Source organism: Equus przewalskii, chromosome 3, assembly GCF_037783145.1.
Source record: "Equus przewalskii isolate Varuska chromosome 3, EquPr2, whole genome shotgun sequence".
In the NCBI taxonomy this organism is placed as follows: Eukaryota; Metazoa; Chordata; class Mammalia; order Perissodactyla; family Equidae; genus Equus; species Equus przewalskii.
In genome coordinates, this window is record NC_091833.1 from 21,780,703 (window position 1) to 21,799,907 (window position 19,205).

Below are 19,205 nucleotides of genomic sequence, written 5' to 3' on the forward strand. Positions count from 1 at the left end.
AAGGCTTCTTGTTCAGTATTTTTCACCGGTTACCAACATTTGTCATATTTTAACTTCGTATCTTGTTAAGTAAGCTATATTCTGCAAATTGTCGCGTTCGTTTAACAGAAGATTGATGGCTTCTTGTTAGGAACTGGAACATCTAGGTCCCTGGAAAAAAAAATCTAAAAGACATGTTCATCTCAGCAAACACTTAAAGTCTTTTCTTAAAGGTCTGCTTGGTGCATCTGGGGGCATTGTTACCGTTGGCAACTCCTATTCCTTGCATGTTGATTCTTTCTGGTTCAGTTTTAGATGGTGACAGTTCTAGGTTCAGGGCACATTCTTTTTGCAGTCTGTAACTCTGTCTGTGCTGAATAAAATATTGACTAAATGAAAAGTGAATCGAACCCTGAGTGGCTAAGGATGGTGCCATCACAATAGGCATGGTTCCCCTCTTGGACTCCTTGGCTCTGCGGTATGGTGTCATGGTCCCAGAGTACAGACTCAGAAGCCAGACTGCCCAGGTGCACATTCTCACTCTCCGCTTACTAACAGTGTGTTCTTGGGTAAATTACTCAATTTTCTGTACTTCAGTTTCCCCGTCTATACAATGGGGATAGTATTAGGACCTACCGTATAAGATTGATGTGAATATTAAAAACTTAATAGGTCTAAGTGCTTAGAACAGTGTCTGGCACATAGTCTCACTGGGTAAGTGTTAGCTGCTGTTATGAACTGGGTACCTGGGGCTCTGGCCAATCTACTAGAACCATAAAGTGTACATGAGTTACCTGGACATGCTAAGGAAGAGCAACAGCAGTCTGTCGATATAGAGAAAGAGAGAATTAAGTAGACATGGGGTGAAAAGCAGTAAAAATTGTCACTGACATGGTTTCTCTCTTCAACTACTAAAAAATCTGTACTTTCAGAATTGACATAGCCCGGTCGTATGAGTCCACGTGTTTTCAGGAACATTGAAGCTCGAGCCATTCACAGCAGATAATCTGTATCCTGTAAATACATGACTTTCCTAATAGTCTAGTCCAGTGTTTGGTCACATTTAGGGAAGAATCATCTTTTAATTTCATTAAAATTTCTCTTGCAGCAATTTAAACTTGCTTTTTGTCTTTTGGCTTTCTTCTGAGGTGGAAACAGATGATCAAAATTCTACCATAATTTTATGATTTTCTTTTAAGATGCAAAACGGGGGCTGGCTCCGTGGCCGAGTGGTTAAGTTTGCGTGCTCCGCTGCGGCGGCCCAGGGTTCAGATCCTGGGCGCAGACATGGCACTGCTCGTCAGGCCACGTTGAGGCCGCGTCCCACATCCCACAACTAGAAGGACATGCAACTAAGATGTACAACTGTGTACGGGGGGGGGGGGGGGTTAGGGAGATAAAGCAGAAAAAAAAAAAAAAGATTGGCAACAGTTGTTAGCCCAGGTGCCAATCCTTAAAAAAAAAAAAGATGCAAAATGAGACCATCTTTGAAGGTTGTCACCTTTACCTTCCTCTTTTATCTTCCGCAGAACCCTAGGTCCTTTACAAACTACTGCAAACCTCTCCTTGCCACATTCTCTAACATAATCTTTTTCTTTTATTTAAAACATTTTTTAATAATTAAAACATGAATATGGAGAAAATTCAAGTGAACAACAGGGTATGTTGCGCAACTCCCCATTGTCCCTGAATCCTCTTTCTTTCTTTCCAAGAGGTAACTACGTTCCAATTTATTATATATTCTTCGAGGTAATCTATGCATTTGCAAATGTATTTGCTGATAAATGGTAGCCTACTATAAAAACTGTCATTCATTTTGCCTTTTTCCATTAATAATTTACCTGGAGATTGTTCCATCAGTTGTGTTTTGTTCCTTTACCATGTAGTATTCCATTGCCTGGATGTACCATAATTTATAACCCTGTTGATAGACATTTAGATTGTTTCCAATCTTTTACTGTTAACAACAATACTACCATTAATATCCTTTTACATATGTAATTTCACATGTACAAATATATCTGTAAAATAAATACCTTGAAAAGACTTGCTAAAAATGTATTTTTTTTTAAAGATTGGCACCTGAGCTAACAACTGTTGCCCATCTTTTTTTTTTTATTATTGCTTTTTCTCCCCAAATCCCCCCAGTACATTAATTGTATATTTTAGTTGTGGGTCCTTCTAGTTGTGGCATGTGGGATGCCACCTCAGCATGACCTGACGAGCAGTGCCATGTCTGCGCCCAGGATCCGAACCGGCGAAACCCTGGGCCGCCGAAGCAGAGCGCGTGAACTTAACCACTCAGCCATGGGGCCAGCCCCATAAAAATGTATATTATTTTAATTTAGAAGGATATTGCCAAATTGTTCTCCTTAGTTGTTGTACTAGTTAACACTCCCATTAGCAATGTATGAGAGTGTCTGCTCATATCCCCAACAGCCCAGTGAAAATTGGTGTTTTCGAACAATACGTATAGCTCTGAAGTATACTAAAGGCTTTGCGAAGGAACTCGTGAGAACATGCAAGTCTAAACTAAAGTAGGTACCATTTTTTACCTCTCTTATGGGCAAAACTTGCCTCTGCTCTTGCTCTTCTTCATTCTATCCTCCCCATATTATTTTTTAAAAACATAAATCTGTGTTACTCCCTTGTTCAAAACCTCCCAATGGATTCCCATCATACTTAAAATCTCAAACCCTTTCCAAAGCCTGCAAGGAGGACCTGCCTGTCCGGCCCCTGGCTCCGTCTGTTACTTCACCCCCTGCTCCTCCAGCCCTCCTTCACTACAGCCACACAAGCGTCCGTGCTCTCCTTGAATACGCCAAGCATGCTCTCAGCTCGGGGCCTTGGAACTTGCTGTTGCCCTGACTGGGTTCTGCATTGGGTGCTCCAAAATTTGCTTGGGTCTCTCTCATAAGCCACCTCCTCAGAGAAACGTTCTTTAATCGTCCTACGTAAATGAATAGCTCTGCTCCCTCCCCACCAAACACTCTTTCCCTTCGTTCTACAGAATTTTTCTTCATAGCGCTACCATTCCCTGAATGCTGTTTGCTTATTGCCTCTCCCTCCTCAGATGCGGGCTCTCTGTGGACAGAGATTCTTTCATTCACTGTTGTGTTCCCAGCGCCTCAAACAGGACCTCTTGGATGTGAGCACTCAGGACATATTGATTGAAAGAAAGAATGTCGTTCCGTAATCTTTGCCCATTTTTCAGTGGTCTCCTTGGTTTTGTTTTCTTGTTTTGATATACAGGCACTTTTTATATATTAAGAACTTATATAGTTGTAGATATAGATTTAGATATTTATATAGACACTAAGTATGAACTAGTAAAGATTAATTTAGGGAACTGATATCTTTCTGATGTTGTCATCCTATCTGGGAGTAGGGCATGCTTTTCTGTTTATTCTCATCTTCATTTGTATCTCTCAGTAATATTCGAAATTGCTCTTCATATGATTCTTGCACATCTCTTGTTGGGTTTATTTTATCTTTTGTGTTGCTATTGTAAATGAGATCTTATTTCTCTAAACCTTTTAAGTAAATATTGTTTGGAGATATGAAGACTATTGATTTCTTTATATGTAGTACCCAGCTACCTTGCTGAGTTATCTTTTGTAAGCAATAGTTTTTCAGTTGATTTTCTTTTTCCCAAGCTTTGTTGAGGTGTAATTGACAAATAAAAATTGTATGTATTTAAGTTACAACATGACATTTTGATACATGAATACATTGTGAAATAATTACCACAATCAAGCTAATTAACATAGCCATCATCTCACATAGTTATGTTTCTTGTTTTGTTTTTGGTGTGGCAGGAACACTTAAGATCCATTCTCTTAGCAAATTTCAAATACACAATATGGTACTTAATGATCATAATGGTAACCTTAATGATCATGCTGTACATTAGCTCTCCAGAACTTGCTCATTTTATAACTGAAAGTTTGTACACTTTGACCAGCATCTCCCCATTTTCCCCACCCCCCGAGCCCCTAGTTACTACTGTTTCACTCTCTGATTCTATGAGTTCAACTTTTTTAGATTCCACATATAAGTGAGATCATACAGTATTTGCTTTTCTCTGCCTGGCTTATTTCACTTAGCATGATGTCCTTCAGGTTCATCCATGTTGTAGCAAATGGTAGCATTTCCTTCTCTTTTTATGGATGAATAAACTCCATTATATACATATACCACGTTATCTTTGTACATTCCTACATCAACAGATACAGATTGTTTCTGTAGCTTGGCTATCATGAATAAGGCTGCAATGAACATGGGAGTGCAGATGTCTCTTCAAGATACTGATGTCATTTCCTTTTGAAAACCCAGGGCCACCGAAGCAGAGCACGTGAACTCAACCACTTGGCCACCGGGTCAGCCCCTCCATTTTTTAATTGGGTTATTTGTTTTTTTGGTATTGAGTTGTATGAGTTCTTTATATATTTTTGATATTAATCCCTTATGAGATATGTGGTTTGCAAATATTTTCTCCCATTTCATAGGTTGCCTTTTCATTCTGTTGATGGTTTCCTTTGCTGTGCAGAAGCTTTTTAGTTTGATGTAGTCTCACTTCTTTGTTTTTGCTTTTGTTGTCTGTGTTTGTGGTGTCATATCCAAAATATTGCCAACACCAATCTCAAGGAGTTTTTTTCCTATGTTTTCTTCTAGTAGTTTTACTGTTTCAGGTCTTACATTTAAGTTGTTAATCCATTTGGAGTTGATTTTTGTATATGGCATAAAATAAGGGTCCAATTTCATTCTTTTGTGTGTGGAAATCCAGTTTTCACAGCACCATTTGTTGAAGAGACTAACCTTTCCCCATTGTGTATTCTTGACAGACGTTTCATAGATTGGTTGACTGTGTATGTGTTGGTTTAATTCTGGGCTCTCTATTCAGTTCCATTGGTCTCTGTGTCTGTTTTTATGCCAATACCGTACTGTTTTGATTACTATAGCTTTTTAATATAGTTTGAACCAGGAAGTGTGATGCCTCCAGCTTTGTTCTCTCTCAAGATTACTTTGGCTATTTGAGGTCTCTTGTGGTTCCATACAAATTTTAGAATTGTTTTTTGTATTACTGTGAAAAATGCCATTGGAATTTTGATAAAAATTGCATTGAATCTGTAGATCTCTGGGTAGTATGGACATTTTAACAATATTAATTCTTCCCATCCATGAACATGGGGTATCTTTCCATTTATTTTTGTCTTCTTCATTCTTTCATCAGTGTCTTATGGTTTTCATTCTACAGATCTTTCACCTCCTTGGTTAACTTTATTCCTGAGTATTTTATTCTTTTTGATACCTTTGTAAATGAGATTGTTTTCTTAATTTCTTTTTCAGATAGTTCATTGTTAGAATAACAAAATGCAACTAATTCTTGTATGTTGACTTTATATCCTGCAATTTTACTGAACTCACTCATTAGTTTTCACACTAATAGTTTTTGGTGGAGTCTTTAGGGTTTTCTATATGTAAGATCATGCCATCTGCAACAGAGACAATTTTACTTCCTCCTTTCCAATTTGGATGCCTTTTATTTCTTTTTCTTGCCTGATCGCTCTGGGTAGGGCTTCCAGTACTGTGTCGAACAGAAGCGGCAAGTGTGAGTGTCTTTGTCTTGTTCCCAATCTTAGAGGAAAAGCTTTCAGTTTTTCACCACTGAGTGTGTTATTAGCTGTGGGTTTGACATATATGACCTTTATTATATTGAGGTACATCCCTTCTATGCCTAATTTGTCAAATGCTTTTTCTGCATCTGTTGAGATCATCATATGATTTTAATCCTTTATTCCATTAATGTGATGTATGTTTATTAAATGTGTATCTTGAATCATCCTTGCATCCCAGGAGTAAATCCCATTTGGGATATGTTGTATGATCCTTTTAAAATGTGCTGTTGAATTTATTTTGCTGATATTTCGTTGAGGATTTTTGCATCTATGTTCATCAGGGATATTAGCTTATAATTTTCTTTTCTTGTAGTGTCCTTATCTGGCTTTGGTATGAGGGTATTGCTGGCCTCATAAAGTGAGTGTTCCTTCCTCTTCAATATTTTTGAAGAGTTTGAGAAGGGTTGGTGTTAATTCTTCCTTAGATGTTAGGTAGAATTCACCCATGAAGCTCTCTGGTCCTGGGCTTTTGTTTGTTGGGAGTTTTTTGATTACTCATTCAATCTCTTTACTCATTATTGGTCTGTTCAGATTTTCTATTTCTTCATGATTCAGTCTTGGTAGGTTGTATTTTTCTAGGAATTTACCCATTTCTTCTAGGTTATCCATATTATTGGTATGTAATTTTTCATAGTAGTCTCTTATGATTCTTTATATTTCTTTGATATCAGTTGTAATATCTCCTCTCGCATTTATGATTTTATTTGAGGCCTCTCTCTCTCTCTTTTTTAGTTAGCCTAGCTAAAAGTTTGTTAATTTTGTTTATCTTTCAAAAAAACCAGCTCTCATTTTTGTTGATCTTTTTCTATTTTCTTTCTTGTCTCTATTTCATTTATTTCTACTCTAATCTTTATTATTTCCTTCCTTCTGCTAACTTTGGGCTTCATTTGTTCCTCTTTTACTAGTTCCTTGAGGTGTAAAGTTAGGCTGTTTATTTGGTTTTTTTCCCTTAATGCAGGTGTTTATCACTATAAAGTTTCCTCTTAGAATTGCTTTTGCTCCATCCCATAAGTTTTGGTATGAACGTTTGTGCTTCCCTTTTTCTTTGTCTCAAGACACTTCTTGATTTCCCTTTTGATTTCTTTTATAACCCGTTGGTAGTTCGGGAGTGTGTTGTTTAATCTCCACATATTTGTAAATTTTCCAGTTTTATTCTTGTAATTGGTTTCTAGTTTAATGTCACTATGGTCAGAAAAAGTAGTTGATAATGATTTAAAATCTTCTTAAATTTGTTAACACTTGCTTTGTGGCCCAAAATATGATCTATCCTGGAGAATGTTCCAGGTACACTTGAGAAGAATGTGTGTTATGGTGTTGTTGAATGGAATGTTCTGTGTATATCTGTTAGGTCCATTTGGTCTATCGCGTTATTCAAGTCGGCTGTTTCCTTGTTGATTTTCTGTCTGGATGATCTATGCCTTGTTGAAAGTGGATATTGAAGTCCCCTACTATTATCATCTTGCTGTCTGTTTGTTCCTTAAGTTCTATTAATGTTTGTTTTACATATTTAGGTCTCCAAAGTTAAGTACATATATATATATACAATTGTTATGTCCTCTTGATGACTTGACCCCTTCACACTATACAGTGACCTTCCTTGTCTCTTGTGACTGAGTTTAACTGAAAGTCTATTTTATGTCATATAAGTATAGCTACTCCTGCTCTCTTTTGATTATCATTTGTATGGAATATATTTTTCTATGCCTTCATTTTCAACCTATGTGTGTCCTTAAAGCTAAAGTGAGTCTCTCAAAGGCAGCATATTGTAAGATCTTGTATTTTTATTCATTCAGCCACTCTATGTCTTTTGATTGGAGAATTTAATTATTTACATGTAATTATTGATAGGTAAGAATTAACTATTGTCATTTTGTTAATTGTTTTCTGGACTGTTTTGTAGCTCCTTTGTTCCTTTCTTCCTCTCTTGCTGTCTTCTTTTGTGGTTTATTTTTTGTAGTGGTATGCTTTAATTCCTCTCCCTTTATCTTTTGTGTATCTACGATAGGTTTTGCTTTGTGGTTACCATAAGGCTTACATAAAACATCTTATAGTTATTACAGTCTATTTTAAGCTGACATCTTACCTTCAATCACATACAAAAACTCTATACTTTTACTTCTCCTCTCCTCACATTTTATGATATTCATGTCATACTTTACTCCTTTTTATATTGTGCATCCATTAACAAATTATTGTAGTGATAGATATTTTTAATACTATTGTCTTTTAACTTTAATACTGGAGATTAAAATGATTTACAAACCAATATTACAGTATTACAGTATTCTGAATTTGACTATATATTTTCCTTTGCCAGTGAATTTTGTACTTTCATATGTTTTCATATTGTTATGTAGAATTCTTTCCTTTCAACTTGAAGAACTCCCTTTAGCATTTCTGGAAAGGCAGATCTACTGGCGGTGAATTCCCTAAGCTTTTGTTTCTCTAGGAATGTCTTTACCTCTCCTTCATTTCTGAAGGACAGTTTTGATGGATATAGTATTCTTGGTTGGCAGCTTTTTTTTCTTTCAGCACTTTGAATATATCATCCTACTCCCTCCTGGACTGCAAGGTTTCTGCTGAGAAATCCACTGATAGCCTTATGGGAATTTCTTTGTATGAAGAGTTGTTTTTTCTCTTTCTGCTTTCAAAATTCTCTTTGCCTTTGACTTTTGTATAAAGTTAACCTTCTTTGGCTTGATCTTGTTTGGGGTACTTCAAGCTTCATGCACCTGGATGTCCATACCTCTCCCAAAATTTGGGAAATTTCAGCTATTATTTCTTTAAATAAGCTTTCTGCCCCTTTCTCTCTCTCTCTTTTCTCCTTTGGGACTCCCATGATATGTATATTTGTTCTTTCGACAGTGTCCATAATTCACATAGGCTTTCTTCACTCTTCATCATTCTTTTTTCTTTTGTTCCTCTAACTGGCTAATTTCAAATGACCTATCTTTGAGTTCACCAGTTCTTTCATCTACATGATTAAGCCTGCCTTTATAGTGCTCTGTTGAATCTTTCAGTTCTGTCATTGTATTCTTCAGCTCCAGGATTCCTGTTTGGCTCTTTTTTGTGGTTTCTATTTCTTTATTAAACTTCTTGTTTTGCTCATGCATTGTTTTCCTAATTTTGTTTAGTTGTCTATCTGTGTTCTCTTGCATTTCTTTGAGTTTCTTTAAGATGATTATTTTGAATTTTTTGTCAGGCAATTCATAGATCTCCGTTTCTTTGGGGTCAGTTACTGGAGCTTTATTAGTTTCCTTTGGTGGTGTCATGTTGGCCTGATTCTTTGTGATCCAATATATCCTTGTGTTGATATCTATATGTTTGAAGAAGAAAACACCTTTTGCAGTCTTTACATTCTGGTTTTAGCAGGTAAAGACCTTCTCCTGTTAGTTCTCCAGGCTGATGGGATTACCTCTGGTGTCTCAGTTGAGCTGGGTTGGAGACAGGTCATGTAGCTGTTGCTGGGTCCCACAGTAGGGTCCATGATTTGTGGGCCTATTACTAGGTGCTCAGGGAGGCATAAATCCTGCCTGGTCCCTGGGTGGACAAAACTGACCCCAGAACTTTGTTCAGTACAACAGACACTGGGTCAAGGGTCTGCTTCAGCCACAGATGGCAGGCCTGTTACCAGGTGCATGGAGGGGTGTGACTCCCATCAGGTCCCTAGGAAGGCTCTTGCCAGGTCACTGGGTAGGTCCCCAATCAGGCATGACTGGCCCTGCACCACAGCCGAGAGGGGCTGGCACCAAGTCCCAAGGCTGCTTCAGGGTCCACAACCAGGGCAGATGTCTACAGACCTAGTTCTGGAGCCATTGATAGGCATATCTCCCACTGGGTCCCCAGCAGATGAGACTGTTCCCTCACCGTGGCTGAGAGGGCCTGGTGCCAAGTTATATGGCAATTTCAGGATCTGCAGTCAGATGAGGTCAGTGAGCTCACCTCCAGGGTCACTGACAGACATGTTTCCAAGCAGGTCCCTGGACTGGCAGGACTGCTCTTGTACTGAAGCTAGGAGGGACTGAAGCCCCATAATAGGACTGTTTCAGGATCTACAATCAGACTGTGTTTGTTTGGCTTGCCTCCAGGGCCTTCTGGACCATGGCTGAGAGGGGCTAGAGCAAGATCACAGGCCACTTCAGGGTCCACTGAGGTCTGCAGGCCTGTTATCTGAGACACAGACGAGAGTGACTCCTCCCAGGTCCTTTGGCATATGATGCCAATGGTAGGACCAAGGCCAAATGGGGCTGTAGCTGAGTGAGCAGGGTGACAGAGCTGTTTCTGGATCTGTAGCTGGCACAATAATTGGTGAGTCAGCCACCTGGGTATGGGCTTGCCTTCTCAAAACAGCCGTCATCAGTCTTGGACTCCACTGTGGCTTCACAAGCTCCTGTCTGGATCCCAAAGCTCCCACAAAGGCACTTTTGTCTGTGGATGGCTGCCAAATTATTGTTTTGAGGAGAGATATAAGCAGGGGACTTCCCATTCCACCATCTTGCTGACATCTTTCAGTTTATTCTCATGATTTATCTAGACCATTATCTACATATCATTTAAAAATTATGATAATTTCACTTCATTCTTTTTAAGTTTTATACCTCTTGTTTCTTTTTCTAATCTGGTTGCATTAGCTAGCAACTCCAAAAATGTTTTTTAAAAATAGTAGTAAAAAGTGTGCATTTTTTGTTACTAACTTGAGGCAATTTTTTAAATGGTTTCTTGTACTCTCTCATTAGGATTTATTACTGATGGGAACTCCTTTCTTTTGGGCAACGTTCTGCTTCGTCAGATTCGCATTCCTGGTGCCATACTCTTTCCACCTGGAGTATCTCCCCAAGAACAAGTGAGGCCGTCTCACCAAGATCAGGAGGATAAAGAGAACTATGGGGTTAACTGGGGCCCCCCTGAAACAAACATCACAAAATCAGACAGCATGTGGCATTATCAGAATCAGGAGACACTGGGTGGCTATCCCATCCAAGGGGAATTTGCCACTTACTCAGGAGGAGGATATGTTGTGAGACTTGGAAGAAACTCCAGTACTGCAAACAGGTGAGCAAGCCTGAGCCCTGAACAAGAGGACCAAGTTGTCTGCTTCTGTCCATTCTTAGGACACTTAGGAATTGAGGACCCATTTGAGTACAGTAGTGCCCCCTTATCTTCAGTTTTGCTTTCTGAGGTTTCAGTTACCCACAGTGAACCACAGTTAGAAAATAACGCTGCATTACCATGCCTATGCCATCCACCTCACTTCATCTCCTCATGAAGGCATTGTCTCATCTCTCAGCATCACGAGAAGGATGAGTACAGTACAGCAAGATATTTTTAGAGAGATACTACACTTACATAACTTTTAGTACAGTATATTGTTATAATTGTTATATTTTATTGTTATTGTTAATCTCTTACTGTGCCTGATTTCTAAATTAAACTTTATCATAAGTATGTATGTATAGGAAAAAACAGTATACAGGGTTTGGTGCTATCTGTGGTTTCAGGCATCCACTGGGGGTCTTGGAACATCCTCCGTGGATAAGGGGGGACTACTCTAGTTTCAACAGTTACTGTAATGCCACTGTATTGTCTGTGACATTTGCAGACATTTTTATTTTAAGACTTTTAAGGAAATGTATGTTTTAGTGTAAAAATTCCCTGTTCAACCTCAAACTACAGGTACGTTTTGGTTTGGCAATTTTCCAAATCTCATTTCTTTTCTCCTCAGGAAAAACACATATCAGTTTCAATTCTAGCTGTAGTTGAACTAAGGTGACTTTCATTTGGGCAAACAACTCCTCAAATATAAGGGGAAACACTGCCCTTCAGGCACCAGGATCAATCCAAAATTAAATTGGCAGAGACTTATAGGGTCGTTTTGTATATAAAGCCTGAGAGTCTTTGTGATTATGTATGAAAAAAATCTAAATTAAAATGACTATCTCTTCATTTAAATTTACAGCAAGAAATTAATTATTCAAAAACAATTAAGCCAACCAAAGGCCATTTCCATCCCTTACACCTCTCAAAAGTGAATAGCTGTTAGTAAAGAGTAACATTTAACACTTCAAATGGAAGTATTAGACATAGCACATAAAATTAATTTCTATCTCAGACCTTAAATGCCAAACCTTGCTGTGAACACTATTGTGAAAACTTTCATTTTTAAAGTCTTCTAAATTTATATTCATGTTAACACTAGTGAAAGTTCGGGCATTAGAAGTCATAAAATATTTTACAGGTAAACTAGATTGGGAAATGTAGCTTCTTCTTTTTTTTTTTTTTTTATTAATGTTATGATAGATTACAACCTTGTGAGATTTCAGTTGTACATTTTTGTTAGTCATGTTGTGGGTACACCACTTCCCCCTTTGTGCCCTCCCCCCACCCCCCCTTGGGAAATGTAGCTTCTTACCCAGTATGTCAGTGACATTGGAAATGCCAGGGCATTTTCCTCCTTTGCAGGTTTGAATGGAGAAAGTAGCTGGCCCTGTCCTTCTCTGTTTTCCCAGAGTCCTCCAGCATCTTGAACAGAGCCGCTGGCTAGACCGTTGCACCAGAAGCCTCTTTGTGGAATTTGTGGTCTTCAATGCTAATGTGAACCTGTTCTGTGTAGTGACCCTGATTTTGGAATCCAACAATATGGGTATGAGGCTCTCTTCTCTCCTCCCTCTGTGACCTGGGTATCTCAGGAGAAGTCCCAATTTCTTTATCTTATACCATTAAAAGGCATTATTTTAATTACAGTTATTACATATAAATATAATTTTAAAAGTGAAATAGTTTAAAGCAAACACTAGCATTCCTCTGTTTATCCCCACCTCATTCCAACTCCCCAAAAACAGCTACTTTCAGCTTTTTTAAACTATTTGACTTTTGGGATTTAAAAATTATTAACATGCTTATTAACTATTTCATGAATCTTCAGTTTTAGAAAGGTATTTCTTTCTTTTTATGACAATGAGGATTTAACCTTTTTATACCTACACATGTCCCTAATATACACACATATACACCTTTTCTTTTTTCCTTATTCTCCCAAAATAGTAATATAATTTGTAGTTAATTTGAGTATTTCCATTATTGTGATTATATAAGTATTTTTCAAAGATGAGCCATGTAATGTATTACAATTAAATTTCCTTTCTTTCTCAACTTTTTGTTTTCCAAAGAGTTTATAACTACTTTTTTTTTGTTTGCTTGGTTTTATATGCATCTGTCATTGATTCATCTCCAAATTCTTCCTAGAAGTAAAATATCTCACTTTGTTAAAAAGTATCAAGTAACCTATCATTTTATCTTTTTCTTAGAGACATCCTCTTTAGGGCCCTCCATCCTCTTTTTGTTTGTTCCCCAAAGCCCCAGTACATGGTTGTATATCCTAGTTGTAAGTCCTTCTAGTTCTTCCATGTGAGCCACCAGCACAGCATGGCAACTGACAGACAGGTGGTGTGGTTCCATGGCCAGGAAACGAACCTGGACCACCAAAGCAGTGAGAGAGCTGAGCTTTAACCACTAGCCCACTGGGGTTGGCTCCCTCCATCCTCTTTTGGTATAGTCTGGATTGGCTAGTCTCTCAGCCTGCCCTAGAGTTCTTATCCTGGACTCTCCCTTCACTGTCACCCTAGGGACTTATTTTTACTTCTCTCCTCTGTTGGATCCCCTTTGTCCCAGATCCCATATCTTCTTCTCATGGTTTACTTTCTCATCTTGTTGGAGCACATCCTCTAGTAACTTCCTGGAAGGGTGCAAAGGAAGTAAATTTTTTGAAATCTTACATTTCCAAAAAAGTTTTTTTTTCTGCCATCACATTTGATTGCTAATTTGTCTGGATACAGTTGTTTTTCACAGAATTTTGAAAAGTATAGCTCCATTGCCTTTTAGTATCTCATATTGCTGTTAAGAAGGACGATAATGCCCCCATTCCCAAAAGTTTTTAGAATTATCTCTTTGTCCACAGGGTTATGAAAGGACCTCATGATGAGCCCTTTAATCTGGAAATGTGTCCTTAAGTTCTGAGACGTTTTCTTTCCTTTTTCTCTGTTCATTTCTTTATTTTCTCTGTTCTCTTTTTCTAATATTTCTGGCATTTTGACATTGGAACTCCCGGACTGATTTTCTTATGTTTTTGCTTTTATCTTCCATCTTTTTCTTCTAATTTCTGAGAGATTACTTCAATTTCGAAACCATTTGTTGAATTTTTCATTTTTATCATATTTTAATTTCCAAAAATTGTTTGTTCTCATAATATTCCTTTTTCATAGTCTCCTATTGTTCTTTAATGATGCAATAGCTTCTCAATTCTGAGGGTATTATAGGTTTGTTTTGTTTTTTTTCTGCTCCTTCACTTTCTCTAATTCCTCTGAGCTTCTTTTATTTATTTTTTAATTTTTTTATTTTTTAAAGATTTTTTTATTTTTTCCTTTTTTCTCCCCAAAGCGCCCCGGTACATAGTTGTATATTCTTCGTTGTGGGTCCTTCTAGTTGTGGCATGTGGGATGCTGCCTCAGCGAGGTCTGATGAGCAGTGCCATGTCCGCGCCCAGGATTCGAACCAACGAAACACTGGGCCGCCTGCAGCGGAGCACGCAAACTTAACCACTCGGCCACGGGGCCAGCCCCAGAGCTTCTTTTATTTTTTGAGGTTTCATTTTGATCTCCATTTTTCGATTTTAGGGGTTCAAGTATCTGGCTCTTCTTTCATATTCAAGAGGGAGGCAGTAAAAAGCAAATAAATGCTAATTAGATGCTCTGTGCACATGAATAGAGCTTGTCAACTGGTATCTATGTCTTTTCTCTTGGGCAGTCAGTTTTCACAGAGAGGGACCCTCCAAACTCCTGCTTTGAGGATATAAATCTGTTAGACTTCCCAAAGCCAGTTGAGGGAAGGGATCTTGGAAGGGTCTCACTGTGCAGTATGTAAACTTTCTCTTACTCCCTCTTTTCAGTAGGCCACTACTCTCAAATGTACCTGGTGTCCCTGAGTTCAGATTCTCTCCAGTTCAACATCACCGGGAAATAAATCTTTAGTCTTGTGTTGGTGGCAAGCAGGATGGCTAGCAGTACCTAGCTGTGAAGGGAAGAGAGGAAATCTGGGATCTAATTGCTTATGTTCAGACTTGTAGTCAATTCTCCTGTTTTCAGTTCCACTTGACCTTCTATCTTCAGAGGTAACTAATGCCTCCAATTTCTCAGGCTTTCTAGGATTTTGTGGTAAGAATTGGCTTGCTTCCATGTTTCCTGCACTGCTTACTTCGGTTTCAGCTTTCTTGAATCTGCTAAACCAGTGTCATTCATCTATTTTCCAGCTTCTGGTAGTTTATTGCTCTGATCTGCCCTCCTCGTCTGTATCTTTGGGTTGTTTTTTTCCTCTTCACTGTCATCATGGCATTTTGTAAGAGATTGCAGGGGAACTCGTCCGTTCATTTCCCCTACCTTTAACAGGAAGTCTGTCCTAGTCCTAACTTCCTTTCTCCTTTCTTCTGTCTTCCACATTTTGCCCACAAGTGTCCTCCCATTTACCACCAGGTGTAACTTCTAATCAGGAATTTTTTCCTCCCAGATCCACACAGAGTAGACCACTTCTCCTATACTTATTCTAAATGAAGCCTTGAAGTCTTCCTGAGGGTCTTCATAGGGTTTTTATTGTTAGTAACTACCAAAAAAATAGATACAGGTAAAATAAACATGAGGAAATCCCCAGTCCTGAGAGCAAGCTATGTGAAGTCAGAACTCCTTTTTTATTTTTTTTTTTTTTGAGGAAGATTAGCCCTGAGCTAACATCTGCTGCCAATCCTCCTCTTTTTGCTGAGGGAGACTGGCCCTGAGCTAACATCTGTGCCCATCTTCCTCTACTTTATATGTGGGATGCCTGCCACAGCATGGCTTGCCAAGCGGTGCCGTGTCCACACCCGGGATCCAAACCGGCAAATCCCCGGCTGCGAAGCAGAACATGCGCACTTAACCACTGTGTCACTGGGCCAACCCCCTCCTTTTGTTCTTAAATGTACTTTCTGCTACAAGGGATGCATCTTAGCTCTAATATTTTTGGGCTTTATGAAAAGTTTATATTCACAAGACCTTTTATGATTGTATAAACTTCAACAATCTCACTTCCAGTCTGAAGGTTTTTAGTCTCTCCTCATATAAACATCTGAGTATTCTTGGAATACTATTAGTATTCATCGGATAATATTAGTGCTTTGCACATAGAAAGTATCTAAATTTGAAACAGTTTAAAGCATTTTTTCAGGGGCTGGCCCCGTGGCCGAGTTGTTAAGTTCACGCACTCCACTTCAGCAGCCCAGGGTTTTGCCGGTTCAGATCCTGGGTGCGGACATGGCACTGCTCCTAAGGCCACGTTGAGGTGGCGTCCCACATACCACAACTAGAAGGACCCACAACTAAAATATACACCTATGTACTTGGGGGATTTGGGGAGAAAAAGCAGAAAAAAAATAAAAGAAGATTGGCAAGAGTCGTTAGCTCAGGTGACAATCTTTAAAAAAAAAAGCATTTTTTCATTATCCTCATTTCTAAAAACATATTTTAAACAGCTTTAAACAAAAGTACCATGCTTACATTTAACTCCATCCTCCCCTTATTCAATTCCCTCTTTCAAACATCGTTGCACCAGTACAACTGGTCAATTTATCTCTGCAGCCATTCCAACTTGGTAAGGGTGACGCCTATAACAGCTGTTACGTCGTTGGCAGTGCCCTCGAGGAGGGATCAACAGTACAATCCTCTCCCTCCACAGACGTTCAGTGCAGTCAGCACATTTCTCCACCAGCTCTGCATACATGATCTCATTTAATATTCATGACAGCTCTAGGGAAATACATAGTGGAGTGTAGAGACTCAGGAACCTTTGAACTTGATAATCCAGGAAGAGTTGGGGTTATTTCAAAGACAAAATTTGAAGGGAAGAGGGCCAAAGTTTTAAAGACTCTTGATTCCAGGTGTTCTCTGTTATTCTCAGGTGCTTTCTTCACCTCTGTAAGACTGGACACTTTACGTTCCCTCCAGACATCAAAGAAGGACTTTGCCTGGTCTGTTGTCTCGCAAGTCATCTACTATCTACTTGTCTGTTACTACGCCTTCATGCAGGTGAATTGATAATGTTAGATGTAAGAAATTCCCTAGGTTGCCAAATATTATTTGGGGAGCTCCACAATGAGCTATTACTAGAATTATGGCTATGATTTTGGTCCTTTCCGGAAGCCTGAATTCAGTTAAAGGCTGACTGGCTTTCCACCAAGTAGCTCTTTCAATTTTCAAGAGTTAAAGAAGTCAGTCTGGATAAAGACTGTTATTTTCTGTACAGTTGTATTGCCCTTATAAGGTAATAATAGCAAGAGATTGGAAGTATGATAACCAGAGCAAGGGTTCAAAAATACAGATGATTGCACCCAAAAGAGAATATATCTTGAGCCAAACATAACGTTTTCTTCATTTTCAGGCTTGATAACTAATTTAGAAACTTTTTTATTATATATTTTTAAGTTTAAGCAACAAGAAAAAGGATGAATGTATGCAATGAAAGTTGTATTAGAGAAGGCCAGCTTTTCCGTAAGCAGCAGCACTGAGTGACTAGAGCAGAACCAAGGCCGTAACCCATTGTGTCCAAGTTAGATTCGACAAGTCCCCTGCGAGTGCTTTGCCGGGGTTCCTAACACTTCGTTAGGGAGACACCCAGCTAATCTTTAGGCAAGCAGTGGTGACTGTGGTGTCTGTGTTCAGGGTCGCCGGCTGAAACAGCACAGGTGGAGGTGCTTCACTAGGAAGAGAAACATTCTGGACATGAGCATAATCCTCATTAGTTTTGTCGTCTTGGGGCTTGACGTGAAGCTTATTGCTCTACATAAGAAAAACATGGCACAGTACCGCTATGACCGGGACAGGTAAGAGGGAGCCTGAGGAGCAGAGGCTATGTCCAACGTTTCCTGATCGCACACAAGTACAGGCACACCTCATTTGATTGCACTTCGCTTTACTGTACTTCACTGATACTGCATTTTTCATAAAATGAAAGTTTGTGGCAACCCTGTGTTAAGCAAGTCTATTAGCGCCATTTTTCCAACAGCATTTGCTGACTTCGTGTCTGTCATATTTTGGTAACTTTTGAAATATTTCAAACTTTTTCATTATTATTATATTTGTTATGGTGATCTATGATCAGTGTCTTCAATGTTACTATTGTAATTGTTTTGGGGTTCCACAAACTGCGTCTATACAAGATGGCGAACTTAACCAATAAATGTCGGATGTGTTCTGACTGCTCCACTGTCCAGCCCTATCCCATCTTTCCCTCTCCTGGGGGCCGGGAGGCGTCCCTATTCCCTAAGGAACAACAGTATTGAAATTAGGCCAATTAATAACCCCACAATGGCCTCTACGTGTTCAAGTGAAAGGAAGAGTCACACATCTCTCACTTTAAATCAAATGCCTGAAATGATTAAGCTTAGTGAGGAAGGCCTGTTGAAAGCTGAGACAGGCTGAAAGCTAGGCCTCTTGTGCCAGTTAGCCAAGTTGTGAATGCGAAGGAAAAGTTCTTGAAGGAAATTAGAAGTGCTACTCCAGAGAACACACGAATGATAAGAAAGTGAAACAGCCCTGTTGCTGATCTGGAGAAAGTTTGAGCAGTCTGGATGGAAGATCAAGCCAGCCACAACATTCCCTTAAGCCAGAGTCTAATCCAGAGCGAGGCCCTAACTCTCTTCAGTTCTGTGAAGGCTGAGAGAGGTGAGGAGGCTGCAGAAGAAATGCCTGAAGCTGGCAGAGGATGGTTATGAGGTCTGAGGAAAGAAGCCATCTCCCGACACAGACGTGCAGGTGAAGGAGCGGGTGCTGGTGGAGAAGCTGCAGCGAGGTATCCAGAAGATCCAGCTAAGATAATTAATAGAGGAGGCCACACTAAACAACAGATTTTCAATGCAGATGAAACAGCCGTACACTGAAGAAGATGCCATCTAGGACTTTCACAGCTACAGAGAAGTCAGTGCCTGGCTTCAAAGGACAGGCTCACTCTCTTGTTAGGGGCTAAAGCAGCTGGTGACTTTAAGTTGAAGCCGAAGCTCATTTACCATTCCAAAAATTCTAGGGCCCTCAAGAATTATGCTAAATCTCCTCTACTGTGCTCTATACATGGAACAGCAAAGACCGAATGACAGCATGTCTATTTATAACATGATTTACTGAATATTCTAAGCCCACTGTTGAGACCTACTGCTCTGTAAAAAAGATTCCTTTCAAAATATTACTGCTCATTGACAATGCACCCAAGAGCTCTGATGGAGGTGTACAATGAGATTAATGCTGTTTTCAGCCTGCTAACGCAACATCCATTCCGCAGACCACAGATCAAGGCATACTTTTGACTGTCAAGTCTTATTACTTACGACATACGTTTTGTAAAGCTGTAGCTGCCATAGATAGTGATTCCTCTGATTGATCTGGGGAAAGTAAATCAAAAACCTCTGGAAAGGATTCACCATTCTAGATGCCATTCAGAACATTAGTGATTCATGGGCAGAGGTCAAAATATCAACATTAA

General features: G+C 39.2%; 1 protein-coding gene across 6 annotated transcripts in view; it reads left to right on the forward strand.

Annotated features, from left to right (window-relative positions):
- Nucleotides 1–19,205, forward strand: part of PKD1L3 (polycystin 1 like 3, transient receptor potential channel interacting) — a 73,281-nt gene that overhangs the window by 48,306 nt on the left and 5,770 nt on the right. For all 6 annotated transcript variants that reach the window (XR_011538512.1, XM_070613821.1, XM_070613819.1 and 3 more), the window contains 4 exons: nt 10,394–10,709; nt 12,164–12,297; nt 16,632–16,759; nt 17,393–17,553. Coding sequence is in view for 5 of the 6 variants with exons in the window: in XM_070613821.1 (XP_070469922.1) it covers nt 10,394–10,709; nt 12,164–12,297; nt 16,632–16,759; nt 17,393–17,553 (739 nt within the window). In the remaining variant the exon portion in view is untranslated. The remainder of the gene's footprint in view (nt 1–10,393; nt 10,710–12,163; nt 12,298–16,631; nt 16,760–17,392; nt 17,554–19,205) is intronic.